We start from the raw sequence: 22,742 nt of genomic DNA on the forward strand, positions 1-22,742 counted from the left end.
CGGCCAAGTTTCACATTTAATCTTTCCACATGTGGGAATTATCATCACTGTCACACACACACCTTGTCTTTTTCTTGTAAAGTTTCACGTTTGGAGCATTATTTTGTAGAATCAGTTAATATATACACTGACTTGTTATGCTATGAACTAATATCTGCCCCATAAAGGAAAAAGAATGATGCACTGAACCTGTGGGATATATAGGTGTGGGGTCTCCTACATAGAATGTGGATGTGGTTGCTGCCAGAGTCACTTAGAATCTGTTTCCATTGACAATTCTAGACAGACACCACCTTTCACGATCATTACCACTCTCACTGTCTGCTTGGGACACTATTGGCTATAGAATATATATATATATATATATTCTGTTCCATTCTCTGGTCTGTTTTCATGCATAAGGTACACCGGATTATAAGGCACATCATGCAACACTAGTAAGGAACAGGGGTGTCGCCATGTTTCCCTTTTAATTCTGCAGGTCTAGTCGCTGTGGTGGTGGTGGGGGATAAGTTAAGTAAAGCTAAGATAAGTAAACAATTAAAAAAAAAAATATATATATATATATATTTTAAAGTCAAACAAGCTCTGGATGTTAATCCATACTTTGACTAAGGCTGGGTGCAGCAGCCTAAGCATTAGCAGCTAACTGCTAGCGCTAGCAGCTTTGTGGCTTTACTGCTCCTTACAACCTGACAGGTAAAATTCATACATAAGAAGCACTGACCTATAAGACACACTGCTGATTTTTGGGAAAATTAAAGGATTTTAAGTGCGTCTTACGGTGCCCAAAATACGGTAAGCAGTGATTATTTAATAAAATGTGCCGAAATGTTGCTCTGCGGGCTGTGTACTTACCCACACTTTTGTATGCCATGAATATATTTTAAGAAATTAATTTGACATAAATTATAGTAAAACATATTCTCTCTTAAAAAAATATTATGTAAAAATGCCCTCTAAGGAATAAATTATATTTTTCAGAAGATAAAGAGAACCACTGCTTTATTGTTATTAATCTTACAAAAGTGGTATTCTTGCATAATGCTGCCCAAAGGTAACAAATGAAAAAATACTGTTTTCCACTTAGACACTGTAGACATTTTAGACTTGTTTTTACTGGTACATTCATCCAGCTGTAGTGTGATAGTAGGGTGGTAGAAATGGGTGTGTGCCAGTATTACTTTCTCCCTTAGGCTCAGTATATCTGCTAGCTCAGTGCTGCACAGCGTGGCGAATCCTTCACACACTTACACACTGCAGAGACAGACGAGGAGGAGTGAGAGCCTGCTAGAAAATAGGTCACTGTGTGTGTGTGTGTGTGTGTGCGCGTGTGTGTGTTCACAGTTAACTCTGAGAGAAGCAGCAGCATCAAGGTTTTGTTCCTCAGTACAAGTGCTGCATTCTTGTGTTGAGTCTTTCTGGTCCTCAGGTCTGATCTCAGAGCAGCGCTGTGTGTTAAGAGCAGTATAAAAGTCTATATCTCTCCATTGCACTGCTGATAAAGTGAATGAAGTGGCTCTGACTAACACCACCAGGCACTTCTTCACGCTGAGGACCCCAGTGAAGCTCAGTGACTGAATGGGCCTCTGTTGCAGTGACTGACGCTTGTATAGCTGCAGTATGAATTTGGTGGAAGCTGGTGGCTTTGAGCGATCGTGGTACGCAGGAGCAGGGCCAAAATGAATCAGAGGGATGAATAGGATGAATAGCATAGACTGCATGAATGGGTTCATATGAGGAGGTGTATATCTCTGACTGTGTGTGTGTTCGGTTTAATCATGGTGCCCTAAATCAAAAATCATCATGGAATCTGTGATCTAGCCATGATTCACTTGCTTTTCATTTGTTTGATCTGATTAAGAATTATTTAAGAATATGTTTTTTTTTTTACAAATCTATAAAAATATGTTTGATTATGTTATGTAAAAACCTTTTAGATTTTCTCTTTAAACATATTATTATTCTGACAGTTGTTTCTCATAATATGTTCAAAAGTTCATCATGATCCAAAATGGCATAGATTTAAATCTCTCAACATTGACTTCCATTAAAAGCTATGACATTTCCTTATTTCTTTAAAGTTACCATTTTGGAGATGACCTTTTGACCCCTAGTCTACTTTTTGTAAACCTTTAGGCCAAGGCTCCTTCCAATATATACCACTCAAGCATAACATTATGACAACCTTCTTGTTTCTTCACCTGTTATCCATATTTAGTCTTCTCTGATCATACATTAGTTTGTCTCTATATAGAATATCATTAAAAAGTTACTGATTTTTAGTAATTCAGTTCCAAACCATCACTGATTGGTGGAAACTTCACACTAGACCTCAAGCAGTTTGGACTGTGTTTCTCTCCACTCTTCCTCCAGACTCTGCTCCCTTGATTTACAAATAAAATGTAAAATTTACTGATCAGTGATGGTTTGGAGAGACAGGTCATCTGCTGGTGTTGATCCACTGTGTTTTATTATCAAGTCTAAAGTCAGTGCAGTTTTGTTTTCCCACAAAATCTTACAGCACTTCATGCTTCCCTCTTCTCATAACTGTTATGTAGATTCGGATTTCATTTTCCAGCAGGACTTGGCATACTGCCACACAGGATCCCCACAGGATCACCACATAGCAGTGAAAGTGGAATTCCTTAGATTTATTTTAAAACATTAAGAAAAAGCAGAAAGACCAGAATCAGTGGTTTTAATGTAGGTTACAGTTCTTTTTGAGGAAAAGAAGAAGAGATTAAACAGCACAGAGTGTGGGAAAAGTGCCACATGCTGCTCTTCTCTGTATTGCTGTGCAGACCCCTGGCAGGAGTGTGTCTATTCAGCTCAGCTCTCTCTTATAGGACAGAAAATGGGGTGTGAAATCTGGGTTTTTGGATGGACCTGGGTTTTTTTTTTACTTCTCACAGTTTCTAATATATTAAAAAAGTATTTTATTTAAGTTGTGAATCCAGGTGGATCATTGGTTATTTGAATATTACTTAAGTAACTTTTGTATCTCTTTTAAATACTGTGTGATCATTGAGGGCAATTGTGTAGCAAAAGTGATTGCTAGTTGTTTGCAGCAATGTTGGTATATGCATGGGTGAAATGATGGAAATATTATATCACAATATTTAGAAAAACGTACAGAATGCACAATATTTATCGCAGTTCTTAAAAATTACATTTGAAACACTGTCCTATATTTACTATGGTGTTTTTGAGTAAAACTGTCCTTTACTAATCACACTCTTTGTAATTAAATTTGTCCTTTAAGCACTTATGTTCTTGATGAACTTATAAAATATTGAAGCCAGCTCCGGTCATGCTGTAGGTGCTTCAGGCATATGTTTAACATGAGCATCATTCCTGAAGTCCTTTAGCTCTGAGTCATTTATCTGTGATTGATTGCTTCTTCCTGTTTTTCCTCAGCTGGTGATCCGAGTGCACATGTCTGATGAAAGCTCCAAGACCATGATGGTGGATGAGAGGCAGAGTGTGAGGCAGGTGCTGGACAGCCTACTGGATAAGTCCCACTGCGGATACAGCCCAGACTGGGCCCTGGTGGAGACCATTACTGAGCTGCAGATGGGTATGAATACACACTCAGATGCACACCTGCTTGTATTTACCTTCTAGAGACATGTGGTTACAGTGTGAATAGAACGCTATCATATGCAGAAATTTTAGGCACCTGAACACATTATTCAAAATATTGTATTTGTTGCACACCAGATTATAAAAGCACACTATTAATGAATGATTATCTTCTGATCTATTTTTATACATAAGGCACACTGGATTATGAGGTGCAAGGAACAGGAGTGTTGCCATTTTTCCTTCTAATTCTAATTTAAGCTAAGCTAAGTAAGCTAAGTGTAACATTTTCTTTTAAAGTCAAAGAAGCTCTGTATATTAATCTACACAGATTTTTCTCCTGAAAACGTTTTATTTGGGTGATTAAAGCGCTTCCATTTATTTACAGTAAGCTTAGATTTCCAGATTTCCACTAAGGCAGGGTGCAGCAGATTTAGCCTTATCTGCTAACCCCAGTGCTATGAGTATTTAAAAGTGTGTGTGTCTGTGTGTGATGATGCACTGTTTCTTACCTTACTCTCCCTCTCTCTCTCCGTTTCTTGAATACACACTTTTAGAGCGTATATTTGAGGACCATGAGAACCTGGTAGAGAACCTTCTAAACTGGACCAGAGACAGCCAGAATAAGCTCATGTTCATCGAGCGCATTGAAAAGTATGCACTCTTCAAGAACCCACAGGTAAGAGTTTTATAATACACACACACAGGCTCACTTTACAGAAAAAAACCTGTAATGCTCCTAAATAAATGCATTTAGCTGAATCACACTGTAGAGGTACTGCCTCCAGTACAGGATACTCTGAAGCAGATAACACAAACCGTGAAGCAGTGCACCCGTGTTCTCTGGAATTAAGTGCTCCAGCAAATACTTTTGGATTGAGCTGGGGATGTAGTACGGTGATGAAGCCATTTAAATTCTCACAGAAATGCTCCCAAATTTGTTAGAAGCCAATTCTGGGCAGTATACAATAGTGCTTTTGATTTACAAAAAAAAGAATGATCTGTTGTCCCAATACTTATGTCACATACAATGAATGCCCACTTCATTAAAATACCTTGATTTCTTTTTCCAGAATTACCTTCTGGGAAGGAAAGAGACGTCTGAGATGGCTGACAGAAACAAGGAGGCTCTGCTAGAGGTAATACACATTTAAACTCCAGAACAGAAGTGTCAGAAAATATAAAACAGTATATACAACAGCATTAAATGTCCCTGTGTGTGTTTTGTGTTTATGTAGGAGTGTTTCTGCGGTGGCTCGGTATCCGTCCCCGAGATTGAAGGCATTCTCTGGCTAAAAGACGATGGGAAAAAATCATGGAAGAAGCGCTATTTCCTGCTCCGTGCATCCGGAATCTACTTCGTCCCTAAGGGCAAGGCCAAGGTGTGTGTGTGTGTGTGTACACGCATGTGTTTTTATTACACTTGTGTGTATGTTTATTACACTGGTTGTGTATGTGTGTTATCACTAAATGAATAATGAATCACGGAATGTGTTTCTCAGTGGCATTTCCTGTTTATGGATCCACTCAGCATAGTCAACATAAACCATATGCTGCTTGTAAGCCTTGGGGAACACAGACATTCACACACACACACACACTTTCCATGCCTTTCCAAAATTGCCTCACATTTACTGTGATAGATTAGGTCAGTTTTGGCATTTAGGTTCCAGTGTTTATAGCAGGTAGGGTCAGCTTGTGCCCTTCTTTGTTCTGTTCTGTATTCTGGAGCAGTTCTGTTAAGCTGCATCCTCTACTGGCACAGTTCTCTTATTACAGATCACAAGACTATGGCATTTGTATTTTTTTTTGTTTGTTTGAACTAATTCATTTGAACTAATTTTTAAGGATCAAAAGTATTCCTCTAAAATAGCAAAAATGCGCTTTTGGTGCTTTGGGGCGAATAAGTAAAAAGCCTGAATAATTAATATTGAACAATGACTAATTTATTTTAAGCCAAATTGTGCTGTGTTGGTACGTCTGCTGGGATGTTCTTTATAAATAAATAGATATATTTTATATTGTTATTTGTAAGGCAAGACAAATACACTTAGGCTATTTATTTTATGCAATGGTAAAAAAAAAAAAAATTAATGAGTACCTGTGGTATTTGGTTTTCAAATGTTCAGTTTTGGACAACATATTTAATTTCAGCAAATCCCAATTCCTTACTTACCTAGTCAAGCCACTCAAGGATGCTTACAATTAAATAAATAGAAAAATAAATAAATAAAATTCCACGCACACTCAACAAACATCGGTGAAAAGTGGCAGCCAATCAAGCACAGCATACTCTCAACCGGAAACATCCACCCACCTGGAGAACTGCATTAGCACTAATGAGTTGATCCAGCACAGAATGCCAATTCATATCCAGGCATACAGTCACACACACATTCACACACCAGTATTCAATTTTCTGGGCAATTTAGAATATCCAATTTACCTGATCCTCATATTTTTGGAGTGTGGGAGAAAACCTGACATTTCTTTTAATTATTATTATTTTTTTAATATTATTTTTTTTCTGCAGGCCTCTAGAGACTTGGTGTGCTTTCTACAGTTGGACCATGTCAATGTTTATTATGGACAGGACTACCGAAGCAAGTACAAGGCCCCCACTGACTACTGCCTTGCCCTCAAGGTAAGAAGCTGTGTGTGCATATACACTGTAAAGACAAAAGCACTGGAAATGCTTTTCAAGTTTTTTTATTAATGTTTTTTTTTATTAGCATGCTTTTATAGCTATTATGATTTGACTGCTTTCAGCGACAAGAGCAAGAGATAGTAAGGTTTTAACTAAACTCAAGCTCAACCCAAAAGGACTGGAAGGAGCACCATCATTCCAGAGAACACAGTGACACTGCTCCACAGCTCAGTGCCCAAGCCTTTAAGCCCATGCCTGACATTAGATATGGTGCCTAAAGGTTCATATTGACTTATCTGCTTTATAGAGACCTATTTTATTAGCAGTTCTTCTCTACAGGGACTAGGCAAGCTGTGTGTGCATTTTTACATCTTTAACTTAAAATGAGCAGAAACTGGTTGGTAAATGAGGCTCATGATTATGAACTTCCTAGTGATCATCTAAAGATAAGTCAATGTAAAGCTCTTTTACATATTGTTGTATAGCGACATCTCTACTGTGTGTCCTAAGAAAACAAGGGGTTGAATTGCTAGAGCAGAAAATGTTGCTGCCCTCTAGTGGTAGCATTAAATACCTTCTAGAAAATGAATGGTAACATATTGTATTGTTTCTACAGCACCCACAGATTCAGAAGAAATCTCAATACATTAAGTACTTGTGCTGCGATGATGTCAGAACCCTTCACCAGTGGGTCAACGGGATCCGCATTGCCAAGGCAAGTAGCTACTGATTTAAAATTATGGTTCTGATAGAAATCATATTTACCACAGTGTGATACGTTAATTCAGTGTACAGTGCATAATTTGTTTTTGTTAAGTAGTTTGAATGTGTGTGTGTGTTTTATTACAGTATGGGAAACAGCTGTACTCGAACTATCAGGAAGCTATGAAGCGCACCGAGGCAGCCTACGACTGGTCTTCTCTCTCCAGCTCCAGCATCAAGTCTGGCACCAGCTCAGTCAGCATTCCTGGTGAGTGTTCTGCAGACGTCTCAGCTGCTGTGGTTTTTGCCATAATGTGAATCTTGCAGTTGCTCTTTATGCTTGCGCCAAATTTGAAAGTGAATTGACGAGTAGAAATGCTCGAAAAAGAAAAAGAGAAATGGCTGAAATAACAAAAATAATGCAAAATAAAAAGTTCATATTCATTCTATTTATTTTATAGATATATTTGGTGAAATAACCCTGGTTTTTAATTACAGTTTTCATGCATCTTGGCATGTTCTCATCCACCAGTCTTACACACTGCTTTTGGATAGCTTTATGCCAGTTCTGATGCTTGGTTTGATGTCTTGAGATCATCTATCTTCCTCTTGATTATATTCCAGATGTTTTTAATTTTGTAAAATCAAAGAAATTCATAATTTTTAGGTGGTCTATTATTTTTTTCCAGAGCTGTATGTTGTCTGTTGCATGATATTGCTTGCATCCTAATCCTGGGCATGTGCAATTTTTATAGAGTCACAGTCCAACCACTCTAGCCAGACGGACAGTGGCGTGTCGGATGGTACCTCATCTACACATGCACGTTCCCAGAGTGTGGTCAGCTCTATCTTCTCTGAAGCTTGGAAGAGAGGCACTCAAATGGAGGAAAGCATCAGGGTAAGTTGTCCTTGCTACAACTGATCATGGTGTAGGTAGATCGAACCACGATCTACCTTGCAGGAACCTCACTTTTTTGTTAAGTATTGCCTATTTATTAATGCTGTCGATTTTTTTTTTGTTGTTGTGTTTTTTCTTGTACAGATGAGACCAGAGTCAACACGTTCAACCCACTCTACCCACAGTGGTCATAGCATCCACTCCAGCCATAGCAACCATCCCCATATGCATGCATCATCCCATTCACAGCAACACACACCACAGCATACCCAGCAAGCCTCACATCCTCGTGGAAGCGTTACTCATACCCCTGTTCAAACTCCACCCCAGCCCTCTCCAGCTCCACCCCCTCCACCACCTCCACCCCCACCTCCACCACCTCCACCTCCCCCTGCCAGCATTGCCCACCATTCCACCCCACCAATATTTGCAAAATACAGCACCATCACTCGCCTGCAGAATGCTTCTCAGGCTTCAAAGCCACACCCACAAGCCCAGCAAGTGCTTCCAACACCGCCTTCCCAGGCACTGAAGCCGCCTACTAACAATATTCCTCCAGGGGCAAATATCCCACCTCCACCACCCCCTCCTCCACCAGCACCTATGCCTGCTCCGGGTTCAGCCATGGCCGTTCTGAAACTCGGACCTCCAAGTCCAAGTCCATCTGCAGTGCCTCAGTTCATCCCTCCAGCACCGGTATCCCCATCACCACCACCACCTCCACCTCTGACAAACATGCAGTCCCAACCGCTTCCACCTCCTCCTCCCCCAGTACCTGTTCAATCCCAGCCTTTTCCCCCACCTCCGCCTTTATCTATTCAGTCCCAGCCTCTTCCACCTCCTCCCTCTCAACTATCTGCTCAATCCCAGTTATTCCCCCCACCTCCACCTGTATCTATCCAGTCCCAGCCTCTTCCACCTCCTCCCTCTCAAGTATCTGCTCAATCCCAGTTATTCCCCCCTCCTCCACCTGTTTCTATCCAGTCCCAACCTCTTCCACCTCCTCCGCCTCCAGTACCAGTCCAGTCCCAGCTTTTTCCCCCACCTCCAACTGCACTTATCCAGTCCCAGCCTACTCCACCACCTCCTCCACCACCCCCACCACCACAACTGCCCATCCAAAGCAATTTCCTTCCACCTCCCCCTCCTCTACAACCCAACGGTTTGCCCCCTCCAGCCCGTCCCCAACCAGCCGTGCCCCTGCTAACCTCCAATGGCCTCAAGCACGTTCTGGCCCATAAGTTCCCCAACTTGCCTAGAGATGTATCTCCTCCTGGGGGTCAAGCTCAGTCTCCTCCTCCACCGCCACCTCCTCCCCCTCCTCCACCTCCCACTCCTCCAGCACCTCCTCTGCCGCCTCAGCAGCCTCCTGCCCCAGCACCACCTCCGCCTCCTCCACCACCACCTCCCCCAGGACCTGTCCAACAAATGGGTCCTCCCCGCCCCTTGGCCAAAATGTTCACTGGAGGATTTCCCCCCCAAACTGCACCAAAACCTTCAGGCACGGTCTTGCCTGTGTCTCCAGTTGCTCCCCTTCCTCCAGCTCCTCCACCCCCACCTCCACCCCCTCCTGCACCAATGAAGAGCCATCCACCGCCTACTCTACCCAAGCAGCACAGCATGTCCAAGACCCTGCCATTCCCAAGCCAGCCCTCAACTACATCGTCTTTGGTCAAGCAACTGGCTAGCCAGTTCCCCGGTGCATCATCTACAGGTGCCAACCATGTGGAGAGTCACAAAGCTCCACTATCACCACCTGCGGTGAAGACTAAACCAAAATGGCAGCCTGGTGGATTGCAGCAGCAGTCGCCAGAGTTTCCCCCACCTCCTCCTGACAACTCGTTTGCTTTTCCACCTCCACCACCACCACCACCTTGCCCACCTCCTCCTCCTTGTGCAGGCCCTATACGTTCTGCAGGCCCTACACCACCACCACCACCGCCTCCTCCTCCTTCTGCAGGCCCTGCACGTTCTGCAGGCCCTACACCACCACCGCCTCCTTCTCTCTTTGCAGGCCCTACACGTTCTGCAGGCCCTACACCACCACCGCCGCCTCCTCCTCCTCCTCCTTGTGCAGGCCCTACACGTTCTGCAGGCCCTACACCACCGCCACCACCTCCTCCTCCCCTTCCCCCAGCTCTACCAGGTTCCCCAATGAAGAAGTCCCCCTCAGGAGGCAAGAAACCTCCACCAACCCCTCAGCGCAACACCAGCGCCAAGGCCAACTCTTCATCCGCCTACCAGGAGTCCCGCCAAAACTTGTTTAGCAAATTCAGTCCCAGTTCAGCGCCTTCTGCACCAGCGTTTTCCTCTGGTTCTCCGTCCAAGGATCTATTCTCTGGGCCCCCAGCACCCCCCAAACCTGGCAAGCTGAACCTGGCCAACTTACCTTTGGCCTTGCAGAGCAGGGTTGGTCAGAGCCGTCAGTCGACTGCAGATTTTCCCTCTCCTCCACCACCAGAGAATAACATCTTTCCGCCTCCACCACTTGACTCGGATCTTCCCCCTCCGCCACCACTTCCAGGTGGAAGTGCCCCCAAAGTCGCTGTGGTGAATCCACAACCGCAGCCTCCGTGGAACAAAAGTTCCCTAAAGAAGACTCCTGGTTCGGCAGCCCTCCATCGCAACAACACGCCTGAGCCTCCGCCTCCTTTGCCAGGAGGCCCTGCCCCTCCAACGTCTCCAAAGGGAGGTAGTCAACCGAACTTTCTGGAAGACCTGAACCGGACCCTAAAGCGCAAATCCTTGCGCAATTCCAGTGGCAAGTTGGACCCTGTGGCCACCATGGATGACATGGTGTTGCCGCCACCTCCTCCGGAGCTTCTACTCGACCAGCAGAGACACAGCGGGAGCGGGTACATGTCTGGCAACATCTCTGGCTATGCAACGCTAAGGCGGGGGCCTCCCCCTGCCCCACCCAAACGGGACAACAGCACCAAACTGACAAATTGAGATTCCAGGAACCGTATTGCACGCTCCCTGCTTTTCCCCCTTTGTACAGGGTTTTGGAGGAAAAGTGACCTGCCTACCTGGGTCTTAAACAGTACGCTTAAATAACTCCTGCCGACGAGAGAGACCACAGTGACTCTCAGCTATGGTGCCGCTCAGTATCAAATTCCGTTTTAAACTTTGATATGAAGGAAATCTAACCAATTCAACATACTGGTACTGCATGGACATAGGGCCAAAATATCCCAAGTACAACAAAAAAAAGTTCCTTGGTTTTCGAGTGGATGAATGTCATGGATTTTCGTATGGAAGTCGTAGGGAGAAATCATTTTGCCTTTTTTTATATAGATTTATTTAAAACAAAAACTGAAGATGTTTTTCTTATTTTAGACTGAAGTTTTTAAGGGTTGACGATGACTGTTGTTCAAGGAGGTAGTGTGTAAGAGGTTAGGTGTGTTTGTACAGTGAATTTTTGGCTGGCATGTCATTTTTGCTTTTTCCCGCAAGAGAGACACATTGATTTGCAGTTGTCATGTGAATGTGTTAACATTTACCAGGCGAGCTTCAGAATGTTCTGTGACATTCTAGTGCATTCTGTGAGCCTCCTTAAGTGATGTTAGGTAGCAGTTTTGTCATAAAAACAGAAAAAAAGTTTGCAGAAAAGAATGGAAGCTGTTTGACAGCAAGGTATATGGGTTGCATTTGGGAAATGTTAAAAGGGGCATTCAAACAAATGTGCCAGAAGTGAGGAAACGTGGCCTGATGGCTTATGGGTGGGATTGGTGGAATTAATGTGTCTTAAGCCCCTTTCACACATGCACAGTGACTCGGAGTACCTTTTCCAGACATTGTCCAGAGGAACTATGTGTGAACAGAAATGTCTGGATTGGTTGTACGTTGTCTGAACATTACCTAAACTTTATTGTGCCAGACCCCTAGTTCAAAGTCAGGGTAATGTCTGAGTGTATCTATGGGTAGAGAGATATACTTGCTGTTAAATGTTATTTGCGTACACATGAAGGTGGCATTGTGTTGTGTCATGATAATTAAGTTATCGTCTATTAGGAGATAAATGAACATGATCTCGATCATTTTTACCGTCCTCAGTATTAACATTGTGTTCATTTGCATGTATTTAAGTGGAGAGTGGTTACTTCACTTTTTCCACCACACACACACTCCCACACATGCACAGAACAGTTTTACTGCTGATGAAGTCCTTCACACCATTTAATGAAGTGATACAAGGCAATCTGTAACTCATGTTTCAAAGGAAGAAAGTTCCAGACTTACACAAACTTTTCTATTGAAAATGTCGTCAGCCATTCAGCTTTTTATCCTATCTGAACATTAGCATGTATGGTAAATGTGATTCGATCCTTTCTTAAAAATTCACAATGCAGATGGTTGTCTACGCAAATGCATCGCAAGTACATCTCTAGCCTGTGTGTGAATAGAGCAGGAATTTTTCCCGAAAAATTTACATTGGGTAGTGACGTGCCTCCTGCTTGCGTGCACTGCACAGGTGCCACCACTTACCTAAATCCCCTTACGGAATCTTTCCTGTAGTAAGAACGTACCTGACACGTAAATCTCCTGACTGTACACTTGTGTGAAAGGGCAGCTCCGGCTAACGTTCGAATCTACTTCTCCGGACATTTTCCGGAGTTCCTATGTGGAAAAAGGCTTTATTAATAGTTGGACCTGTCTAATCTACGTACACTATTTACATCCCTGCAGTATCTGGCTGTACACATAAGCTGCTTTGCTCGTCTGTCTGATTGGTCATGCCTTGGAATCCCTTCTGGAAATCATTCAGGTATTCTGGTAAAAAAAAAATGGATCATGTACACGTATAACTAACGTCCTGTAACTTGAGAGCAGTGTTCCACATGACAGCGACTACTGAAGACGTCATCCTTTACGAGGAGTTTTGGCAAAAGGAGGCCTTCTTGTAAATGCATGTCAAAAAAAGTGTCTTATTGTTTTGGTTTAATTACCAACAGGCTTTTACACAGGGTTCTGGGTTTCGATGAGCTGTACTCTGCTTTAAAGTGACTCCAACATCTGGTATGATGATCAAATCAAGGACTACATAATAGCTGGAATTGGGCAGACAAAGTCAAGGACCATGTGGTATATGTATAAAAATATGCATATTAACTTACTCAACCATGTATTCCATTTGGTAAGACATCTGTGTTTAAAAAAAACTGAATATATGACGAATATCATGTTTCTTTTCAGGGTTGTGACATATGTAAGCATTAAATTATTCTGGTCTTGAGCCATTTGGAGTGCTATGGAAATTCTCAGCTCTAATCTCAGTGGGAAAATGGCATTTTTTGGGTAATGAAGATGAAGTGTCTTTGCATTTTCATGTAAGGTCGCAGTATAAATGTTATCATACCTCACTGTGCCTCCGTGTTTCTGTTAAGTGGGTTCGGGAAGTGGGCTTGTAGGTAAACAAGGGGCTATATTAATGTGGATTATAATATATGGACAAAAGTAAACAATGTTAATTCATTGTTTCTTTTGAAATTAAGGGTATTAAAAAGGGTTTGTCCTGCACTTGTTCTAGTAACTCTCTCTACTGTTCAGGGAAGAAGGCTTTCTACAAGATGTTCAAACATTGCTGTGAGGATTTGATTGCATGCAGTGACGAGCAGGAGTTAGAGAGGTTAGGACTCATCTCAAAAGTACTGAATGAAGCACCATCATTCCAGAGAAGAGAATACAGCTCAGTGGTAGGGAGCTTTAATACACCTCTAGGCCACACCTGGTATTAGACATGATTTCAGTTCAGGTTTGTGTGTACATTTGCACATCTGTATCAGCAGTGGGTGCAACTTTAAGCAGCTGATAGCGTTCATTCATTCATTTTTGTGTCCACAAACCAGCCAATCAGACGAGAGCTCATATTTTAGTAATGATCCCACTATAAATAAGATAATGTGTGTTTTATTTTGAGACAAAATAACATGCTTTTTATTTAAGGGTGTGTAAAATCACATTTGATCATTTTTCACCCTCTCTAAAGTTACATACTTTAATATATTCATACATCAAAGAACAGCTTAAAATACTCAATAAATGCATTTTATGGCATCTTGAAAGTTTACAAGGACTATGCTCTAGTTAAGGCCTAGTTAATCAACAGTTACAAGTAATGGACAACAAAAAAATTAAATAGATAAAATACATAATGAAACATTTTCTGTTATTCTAAAGAGTGCCTATTGATTTTTTTATTGATTATTCTAATATTATATGAGTGTTAGGTATCTGCACAAAGCTTGACACACAATATATGGAATCAACTGGCAACCCATGAATGAAACAAATGGTTGTGGTGAGGATCTACGTGCTATTGGTTCATATTAGCAATAGAAAATGGAAGCTTTTAGCCTTACAGTACTATTTAGAACTAAATTCCACAGAAGTAAAGCTCCTGCAAAAGAGGAAATTACCAAAAGTTCATGTAAAGCCACCTTAATCAGGCTTTTGGTACATTTTATTGTCATAAAGTGTTACAGGGTGGTGGCTATAGAGAAATGTTTTTAACTGTAACTTTGTAACTTTGTTTTTTTTTATGGCATCTAGGTCATAAGCCTGTACATTGTATAGCACCTACACATCTTTAGAGCACCTACAAATACCAGAACCTCAGTCTTTAACCTACAATCTGTGCTTATAAATCTCCTCATAGAATGACTTTTACAATGTTTTCCATTTTCTTAAATCAGTAAAAAATGCAAGATTAGTGTTCCTGTTCTCTGGTGCTGGTGAGGGCAGATCATGGTTACTCCAGATGGTTGCTGAAGTGATCTCCACGAATCACAACGTTCTCATTACGACGTCCAGGACGTATCGGTTGAGAATCTTCAAAAATTGGAGCTGAAGTTGGAGGTGGAGGGTCTGCAAAAATGATAGAAATAGAATTAGAGTTTAAAGAGCTTTTATTTTCATTGAATTTAATTAAGTCCACTCTGTACATTTATTACTATTTTTTAAACTTTGTTTAGGACCTAAGACGCTAATTTTTACGGCTTTTTCATATGTGAAGGGAGTATAAATGAGCTTTTACAGTATTAAAAACAAGGCTAGGCTAGGTTAATCACCTGTAAGCTTAAGTTTACTTTCACAGTATTGAAGTAAATCAGCAATCAAAGGCAAATCGGAGGGATTTCTATTTAATAAGTTTTCTAGTTTTACTTACCTTGAGGAACAAGACGATTTGGATCATAGTGCCATGTTGCCCCCATCTATCAGCACAATATTCATGTGTTAGTTTCATCATAAAATTTATTCCTAATTTATAATCCATCGATTAGCTTTACAAAAATGTGGTCTGAATGACAAAAAACAAACGGCTAAAAATGAGTACAGTAATAATTCAAACTTTTGATTTGTATCTGTTTAACTCCTTATTTGACCCAATTAAATCTATTTGTGATCCCACACATACTATCATAATATACAGCTCTGGAAAAAATAAGAGACATAATGATGATGTTTGAGAGTGTGTAAGTGTGTAAGACTGGTGGAGGATAACATCCCAAGGTGCATTAAAACTGTGATTAAAAACCAGGGTTATTCCACCAAATATTGATTTCTGAACTCTTAAAATTTTATGAATATGAACTTGTTTTCTTTGCATTATTTGAGGTCTGAAAGTTCTGCATCTTTTTTGTTATTTTAGCCATTTCTCATTTTCTGCAAATAAATGCTCCCAATGACAGCATTTTTTTTTGGAATTTGGGTGAAATTTTGTCCGTATTTTATAAAATAAAACAACAATGTTAATTTTACTCAAACATATATCTATAAATACCAAAATCACAGGAACTGATTCAGAAACTGAAGTGGTCTCTTTATTTTTTCCAGAGCTGTACATCTCTTTAAAAAGTCTTAAAAAGAAACCCTGTGGTACTCAATAGCAAACAAAAAAAATGCAGTCCCTGAAGAGAAATTCTGGCAATAGAATGGGACTTTCCTGAGCAGATGAGCATGCTCATATTGGTACACAGGATTAAGTAATAAGTCCTCACCTCCTCACTGGACTCAGAGCTGGAGCTTTGTGCCTGGTGGCATTTCAGGGACACCACGTCCGTCAGTCTGTCCGTCACGCGCACCCGGATGTAGCAGCCAGCCTCCGACTGCAAAGAGATAAAAAAAAGGGGGGTTGATCATTTTGAGAACTGTTAGGTAAGAGAAAAGTCAACAGTGCTAGACTTTAGTTCTGCACAGAGCTGCATGTTCCAAGGTTAGGCTTTCTTTGAATTGGATTGGCGGGACTGCGTCGGCACAGTACCAACCAGGTTATTGGATGAACAATCAATCAAAGCTTTCTGCCAGTGTGCACGGAAAGACACACACACATCCCAGCCTTCCAAATACAATAGCAAGGTCCAATCCTGCAGAATGTGAACCTATCAACCTCAGTTTTGGGGCTCGTTCCAATACTGCATGTAATTTGTAATAATTTCATTAGCCCATAGAAAATATTTTATTCACATTAGAATCTAGAAAACATATCAGATGCTGAAAGCTGAACAAAAACGATAGAAATTAGAAATTTAGAGAGGCAGAGATTAACCATTCTGCAAAAAAACAGCATCTAAAAATTGTGTAACAGTTTCAGGAAACGTTCCTCAACATAACATTGCAAAGATTTTAAGTATCCCACAGCCCTGTGCGTAAGAGACAAAGCAGACAGTCAGTATTGATGCTGGTGATCTTCGGACCCTCAGGTGGCTCTGCATTAAAAACAGGCTGTACTGATTCTGAACTAGAAATCCCTTCATTGGTTCAGGGACACGGTTCAATGTGCAATCCATAAATTCAGATTAAAACTGTATCCGGCAAAGAAGAATCCATACGAGTGCATCTCAGAATATTAGAATATCATTGTTACTTTATTTCAGTAATTCACTTCAAATTGTAAAAACCAATGAAAACCTAAAAGTCAGTAGCTCATAAAATAAGAATATTATATAAGACCAATTGGTACTTTTGGCAGTGTGGGCAGTGTGCCAAGTCCTGCTGGAAAATGAAATCTGCATTTCCATAAAAGTTGTCAGCAGAGTGAACCATTAAGTGCTGTAAGACAAACCATCACTGATCATCAGTAAATTTTACATTTCATTTGTAAATCAAGGGAGCAGAGTCTGGAGGAAGAGTGGAGAGACACACAGTCCAAACTGCTTGAGGTCTAGTGTGAAGTGTACACCAATCAGTGATGGTTTAGAGAGACATGTCATCTGCTGGTGTTGATCCACTGTGTTTTATTATCAAGTCTAAAGTCAGTGCAGTTTTGTTTTCCCACAAAATCTTACAACACTTCATGCTTCCCTCTGCTGACAACTTTTATAGATATGTGGATTTCATTTTCCAACAGGATGTGGCACACTGCCCACACTGCCAAAAGTACCAATTTTACCAATTATATAATATTAAAATTTTCTGAGACACTGATTTTTTTTTTAATGGGCTGTAAGCCATAATCATCAATAAAATAAATAAACGCTTAAAATAGATCACTCTGTATTTAATACATCTATATAATATATGAGTTTTACATTTTAAACTGAATTACTGAAATAAAATAACTTATCAATGATATTCTAGTTTTTGGAGATACACTAGTATGTCAACATGATCTAGAAAAATTATCAGGAACCAGAACAAGAAAGAACAAGAACCAGTGTTAAGCAGCTAAAAACATACAATAAACAAGACTGGGATAACATCTATCTCTTAAAACTCTAACAATTGCTCTCCTCACTTCCCAGATGTTAAAAAAGGAGGATGCTAAACAATGATTTTGTTTTTTTTAGCACTGTAAAAACAAGTTCACGCACTCCTCCAGACAGGAAATGAAAGACTGCCACATGCTGGGCAGTGAGTGATATTACCCACTATTTTATACCAACTGCTGCAGGTGCAGGTGTTCTTACCGCGAAGAAGCCTCGACGGTATGCACAGCCCTGAGGGTCCATACCAGACCCCTTCAGACAGTCCGTCTCCCTGATACCAAACTTCAGGATCATATCATACACGTTCAACCCCAGTGGAACCACCTAAAACAAAAGTAGACTTTATTATCTGAAATGTAATAGAAACTCTTAAGGCAGTATTTTAAAAAAGTGACAATAATAATCAAAACCTAGATTTTATATATAAAGTTGATGTGGCCTTCTGAAAATTAAAAAAAGGCAGAAATGTGGAAGCTATAGAAAATAGGTCCCAGTAAAGTGCTGTTTTAAAAATTAGTCTAAGGTTTAAGATGTTTAAAGGGGCACGAAACGAAACCCCTTGATTTTAAATGACTCCACCCTCAGCTCTGGGTGATGTGTGGGTTTAGGGGTGGGGCAGGAGGGAGAGCTGATTGGCTGAGCTGCAGCAACAGCAATGTGACTTTGATAGCATCTGATCTGCATATTGTTATGTGATATCCACGCCTATAGCACAGTTGAACCTAAGAAATTACCAGAGTAAAAGCGTTTTTTAAAGGTTAGGAGATGTTTATAAAAATTTTAAGCATGACTGGTATGTTTCATTACTTTCAAGTTACACATTTCAGCTATTAATGGAAAAAAAATGGTTTTGGGTTTAGTGGCTCTAACACATACCCTATATTAAAATAATCTATCACAAAACTAAAACACAGAATATTTAGTCCATACCTATAAACTGCAATCATAAACAATTATACAAAAAAATACCCTTAAGCTTCACAGTACTTAACTAAACAAATACAAAATAGACTGCTTTCAAAACATAATACTGCTATTGTGAAATTGAAAATAAAAATGATACAATGTAACACACCCCTAATCCTGATACATTAACACGTTCCTGTTCCTAAACTCTCCTAAATAGCATCTTCCACTTACGCACCTTCTTAACCGATGCTTTGGACACTCTGTAGAGGCGCTGGCGGGCATAGCGAGTGTTGATCTCGTCCAGCGCTGTCCTCAGAGCCCCATCAGCCTTAGAGGTCAGTTCAAACAGTGGCAGGCCTGAGAGGACAAAGAATAGAGGGTAATAAGGAGGAGGAGAGGACTAATGCACCATTCTTTATCTTTCATTGGACATGGCAAAAGTAATGGGATACAATAATAGTGCCTATCCCATGATATTTGGCGTGGTAGTGTTTTTCGTACCACCTTTTTGGATGAGATTGGACACCCCTGCTATAATTGACTATGTGTTATAAATTATTCCAACTATAAATGACTCTGTATCTGCTATGAATGATTCAGCAGCTACTATAAATGACTGTATCAACTATAAATGATTCAGTAACTACAGTAAATGAATCAGTAATTAGTTTAAATGAATCAGTAACTACTATAAATGATTCAGTACCAACTATAAATGACTGTATCTACTATAAATGATTCAGTATCAACTATAAATGACTATCTACTATAAATGATTCAGTAGCTACTATAAATGACTGTATCTACTATAAATGATGCAGTACCAACTATAAATGACTGTATCTACTTTAAATGATTCAGTAATTACAGTAAATGAATCAGTAATTAGTATAAATGAGTCAGTAACTACTATAAATGATTCAGTACCAACTATAAATGACTATCTACTATAAATTATTCAGTAGCTACTATAAATGACTCTGTATCTGCTATAATCGATTTAGAACCAACTATAAATGACTATCTACTATAAATGATTCAGTAGCTAATATAAATCACTGTATGTGCTATAAATAATTCAGTACCAACTATAAATGACTATCTACTATAAATGATTCAGTAACTACAGTAAATAAATCAGTAATTAGTATAAATTACTATAAATGGCACTGTATCTGCAATAATCGATTCAGTACCAACTATAAATGACTAATACTATTACTAAAAATAATAATGAGTTAGAAATTAGTATAAATAAGCGTATCTGCTATAAATGATTCAGTAACTACAATAAATGAGTCTGTATCCACTATAAATAATTCAGTAATCACTATAAGTGATTCTGTATCTGCTACAATCATATCAGTAACTACTATAAATTACTATCTACAGTAAATAATTCTGTAAAAACTATAAATGACTGTATCTGCTCTAAATTATTCAGTCATTTAGTAATTGAGTGTATTTGCTACAAATGACTTAGTAACTACTGCAAGTGATTCATATCTGCTATAAATTAATCTGCATCTGCTAAATGATTTAATGACTGTGGCAAATGATAAATAATCTACTATAAAAAGTATCTGCTATAAATGATAAATGAACTATTGTAAGTGATGTGGTAGCATCTATAAATGACTGTATCTGATATAAATCATGCAGCATCTAGTATAAATTAGTTCTTATCTGATATACATGAACCATCTATAAAAGGTTTTCCACCAGAATCATTGCCAAAGATCCCTCCAAATTCTCCTTTTGTAAGTTTTAAAGACTCACCTGAAGCTGACAGACACTGCAGCAGCAGCACCACGAGCAGAACACAGCACCTCATCTTCGCCTGTCAATCACACTGCACCCAGACTCTTGCAGCCTCCACCTCTCTTAAATCCCTGCAGCTCCACTCCCTCTGCAGCTCCACCCCAAATCACACTGGCTCAGCCCTCGCTCACTTTCCCTGCACACTTCAGCATGCTTCAGATTACGATTAAGAGAATAAATTCATCTATTTTTTTTACATTATGGCCTGTAATTCAGTAGCTACAATACATAGTATAATGATTCAGTACCTGCTAGAAACGATTCAGTATTGATTCAGCACCTATAATAAACAATTTTGTATCTGATATTGAGTATTCAGTAACTGCTTAAAAATATTTGATATCTACTATAAATGATTGAATACGTATTTTAAATTAATTTGGATTTATTTTGAGTGATTCAGTAACTGCTACAAATAATTCAGTATCTGCTATAAAAGTTCAGTATCTGCTACAAATAATTCAGAAACTGCTCTGAATGATTCAGCATTTGCTATAAATGATTCAGTATCTGCTATAAATGACTCAGTATCTGCTGTTAATGATTCAGTATTTGCTATAAATGATTCAGTATTTGCTATAAATGATTCAGTATTTGCTATAAATGATTCAGTATCTGCTGGTAATGATTTAGTATCTGCTGGTAATGATTCAGTATTTGCTATAAATGACTCAGTATCTCCTTTTTCTGATTCAGTAACTGCTACTAATGATTCAGTATCTGCTATTAATGATTCAGTAACTGCTACTAATGATTCAGTATCTGCTATTAATGATTCAGTATTTGTGATAAATGATTCAGCTTCTGATATAATTTATTCAGTATTTGCTATGAATAGTTCAGTATCTGCTATTAATGATTCAGTATTTGCTATAAATGATTCAGTACTTGCTATAAATGATTCAGTATGTGCTATAAATGATTCAGTATCTGCTGTAAATGATTCAGTATTGGCTATAAATGATTAAGTATTTGATATAAATGATTCAGTGTCTGCTATTAATGATTCAGTATCTGCTAAAAGTGATTCAGTATTCGCTGTAAATTATTTGATATCTACTATAATGCATTCACTAACTGCTATAAATGAGTAAACAACTGCTAGAAATGATTTAGCATCTACTATAAATGATTCAGTATCTGCTATAATCGATTCACTCTGTATTTTAGACAGTGTCTATTATATAGACTGTCCTCTCTCTTTCCTTGTATGCTCTCTCTCACTCTCTCTCTCTGTCTCTCTCTCTCTCTGTCTAGACAAACTCTGGTATGTTTCCTGGAACTGCTCTTCTCTCTGCTGCTCTTATCACTAAATATTCTTATCAGCCACTTTATTAGAACCCCCTGTCTTTCTGTTACACCATGCTGGAAGACATGTAGAGACTAGTCCTTGTGTATTAAGACATAATTGATGTAAACACACCAAAACTAAATCTGGAAACTGGACCAATTAATAACTGCCTTACACTGACTTTCAGGTGCAGCCCTTTATTCACAATGCTAGATTGATAGCTATAGGTTAGTTATAGTTATATAGTAAGCTTCAGGAGTGTCTGTGATGTAACTTGCTTTAAGTTAATGTTAAATGTTGTTTTAAGTTTTTTAAGAATACATTTTTATGCACAAAAGACAAGGATAAAAAGAGGACTTTTTGCACTATGGATTCTGAATTGGACCATCCCACCAATACTTAGTGTAAAAACAAGATATTAGCATTCAAATGTTGGGTTAATTGTTTTTGTTTGTTTAATGCCTATTAAACTTGTTAATTTGGTGTAAACTGAGTATTTAATAGTTATAATTAAATCATAAGCCCAATCACTACCATAACTCAGCCCTAAAGCCTTTGGTCTTTTTTTTATTAAGGTGAACTATCCCACTAAGACTTTATTTAGCATTTCCTACTATTTTATGTCTAAAAGTTTGTGGACACACAGATGCATTTAGCTTAAGTTGTTACCCATTATGTTGTTAACCATTGCTGACACAGATGTGCAAATCAACACACACACACACACTCAAGGATCCTCTAGTCCCTGTAGAACAATACTGCAGATAGAATAAGATTCTCTGAAGCAGATAAACACAGAACTATTGCCAGCATACCTAATGTACCTTTATTGTAGTGTATGGAGTGTGATTTGGGCTCAGGACCTCAGTAAAGGTTAGTCAGAGATAAGAGCAATAGATTGGGTAAATACAGTCAATACCTGGGAGTTCAGTTGCTTTAGCTGCTGTTGTGTAATAGGAATAATAGGAAACATTATTGTGTAAGAGGAATAAGCGATTCTCAGCTGTGTTGTCCCAGATAACAGATAACATATTATTTCAACAGAAGCACCAGGGCTGTACCAAATATCATACTGTGAAAGAAATTATGATTTATATATTGAATTAATAAGATTTAAGATGCATTTACTGTTGCTCAATTTCCACCTGCCAACACTGCTGTTACCCCTTCACTTTGGCCTCT

General features: G+C 39.4%; 2 protein-coding genes across 9 annotated transcripts in view; one reads left to right on the forward strand and one right to left on the reverse strand.

Moving 5' to 3' along the window:
- The window catches only part of raph1b (Ras association (RalGDS/AF-6) and pleckstrin homology domains 1b), a 74,891-nt gene extending 61,696 nt beyond the window's left edge, over positions 1-13,195 (forward strand). For 7 of the 8 annotated variants that reach the window (XM_049470162.1, XM_049470163.1, XM_049470164.1 and 4 more), the window contains 9 exons: positions 3,421-3,580; positions 4,143-4,264; positions 4,659-4,724; positions 4,824-4,967; positions 6,119-6,229; positions 6,849-6,947; positions 7,082-7,202; positions 7,690-7,832; positions 7,977-13,195. In XM_049470162.1, the coding sequence (XP_049326119.1) occupies positions 3,421-3,580; positions 4,143-4,264; positions 4,659-4,724; positions 4,824-4,967; positions 6,119-6,229; positions 6,849-6,947; positions 7,082-7,202; positions 7,690-7,832; positions 7,977-10,784 (3,774 nt within the window). In that variant the 3' untranslated portion in view covers positions 10,785-13,195. The remainder of the gene's footprint in view (positions 1-3,420; positions 3,581-4,142; positions 4,265-4,658; positions 4,725-4,823; positions 4,968-6,118; positions 6,230-6,848; positions 6,948-7,081; positions 7,203-7,689; positions 7,833-7,976) is intronic. The other variant, XM_049470165.1, reaches the window with a different exon arrangement.
- A 531-nt stretch (positions 13,196-13,726) lies between these two features.
- On the reverse strand, positions 13,727-20,333 carry spp2 (secreted phosphoprotein 2). Its single transcript, XM_022674641.2, has 6 exons — positions 20,228-20,333; positions 18,684-18,805; positions 17,741-17,863; positions 15,833-15,940; positions 15,001-15,046; positions 13,727-14,699 (listed from the first exon to the last, which is right to left on the reverse strand). The coding sequence occupies exons 1-6, from the start codon at positions 20,280-20,282 to the stop codon at positions 14,584-14,586; spliced, it is 570 nt and encodes a 189-aa protein (XP_022530362.1). The 5' UTR covers positions 20,283-20,333; the 3' UTR covers positions 13,727-14,583.
- Positions 20,334-22,742: the final 2,409 nt, after the last annotated feature.

This window comes from Astyanax mexicanus, chromosome 21, assembly GCF_023375975.1.
Source record: "Astyanax mexicanus isolate ESR-SI-001 chromosome 21, AstMex3_surface, whole genome shotgun sequence".
In the NCBI taxonomy this organism is placed as follows: domain Eukaryota; kingdom Metazoa; phylum Chordata; class Actinopteri; order Characiformes; family Acestrorhamphidae; genus Astyanax; species Astyanax mexicanus.

Coding starts and splice junctions, on each gene's coding strand:
- spp2 (XM_022674641.2), bottom strand. CDS start 20,282: ATGAGGTGCTGTGTTCTGCTCGTGGTGCTGCTGCTGCAGTGTCTGTCA. Junction 15,047..15,832: donor GCTCTGAGTCCAGTGAGGAG/GTGAGGACTTAT, acceptor TTGTGCTGATAG/ATGGGGGCAACATGGCACTA. Junction 14,700..15,000: donor AAATCGTCTTGTTCCTCAAG/GTAAGTAAAACT, acceptor TCATTTTTGCAG/ACCCTCCACCTCCAACTTCA.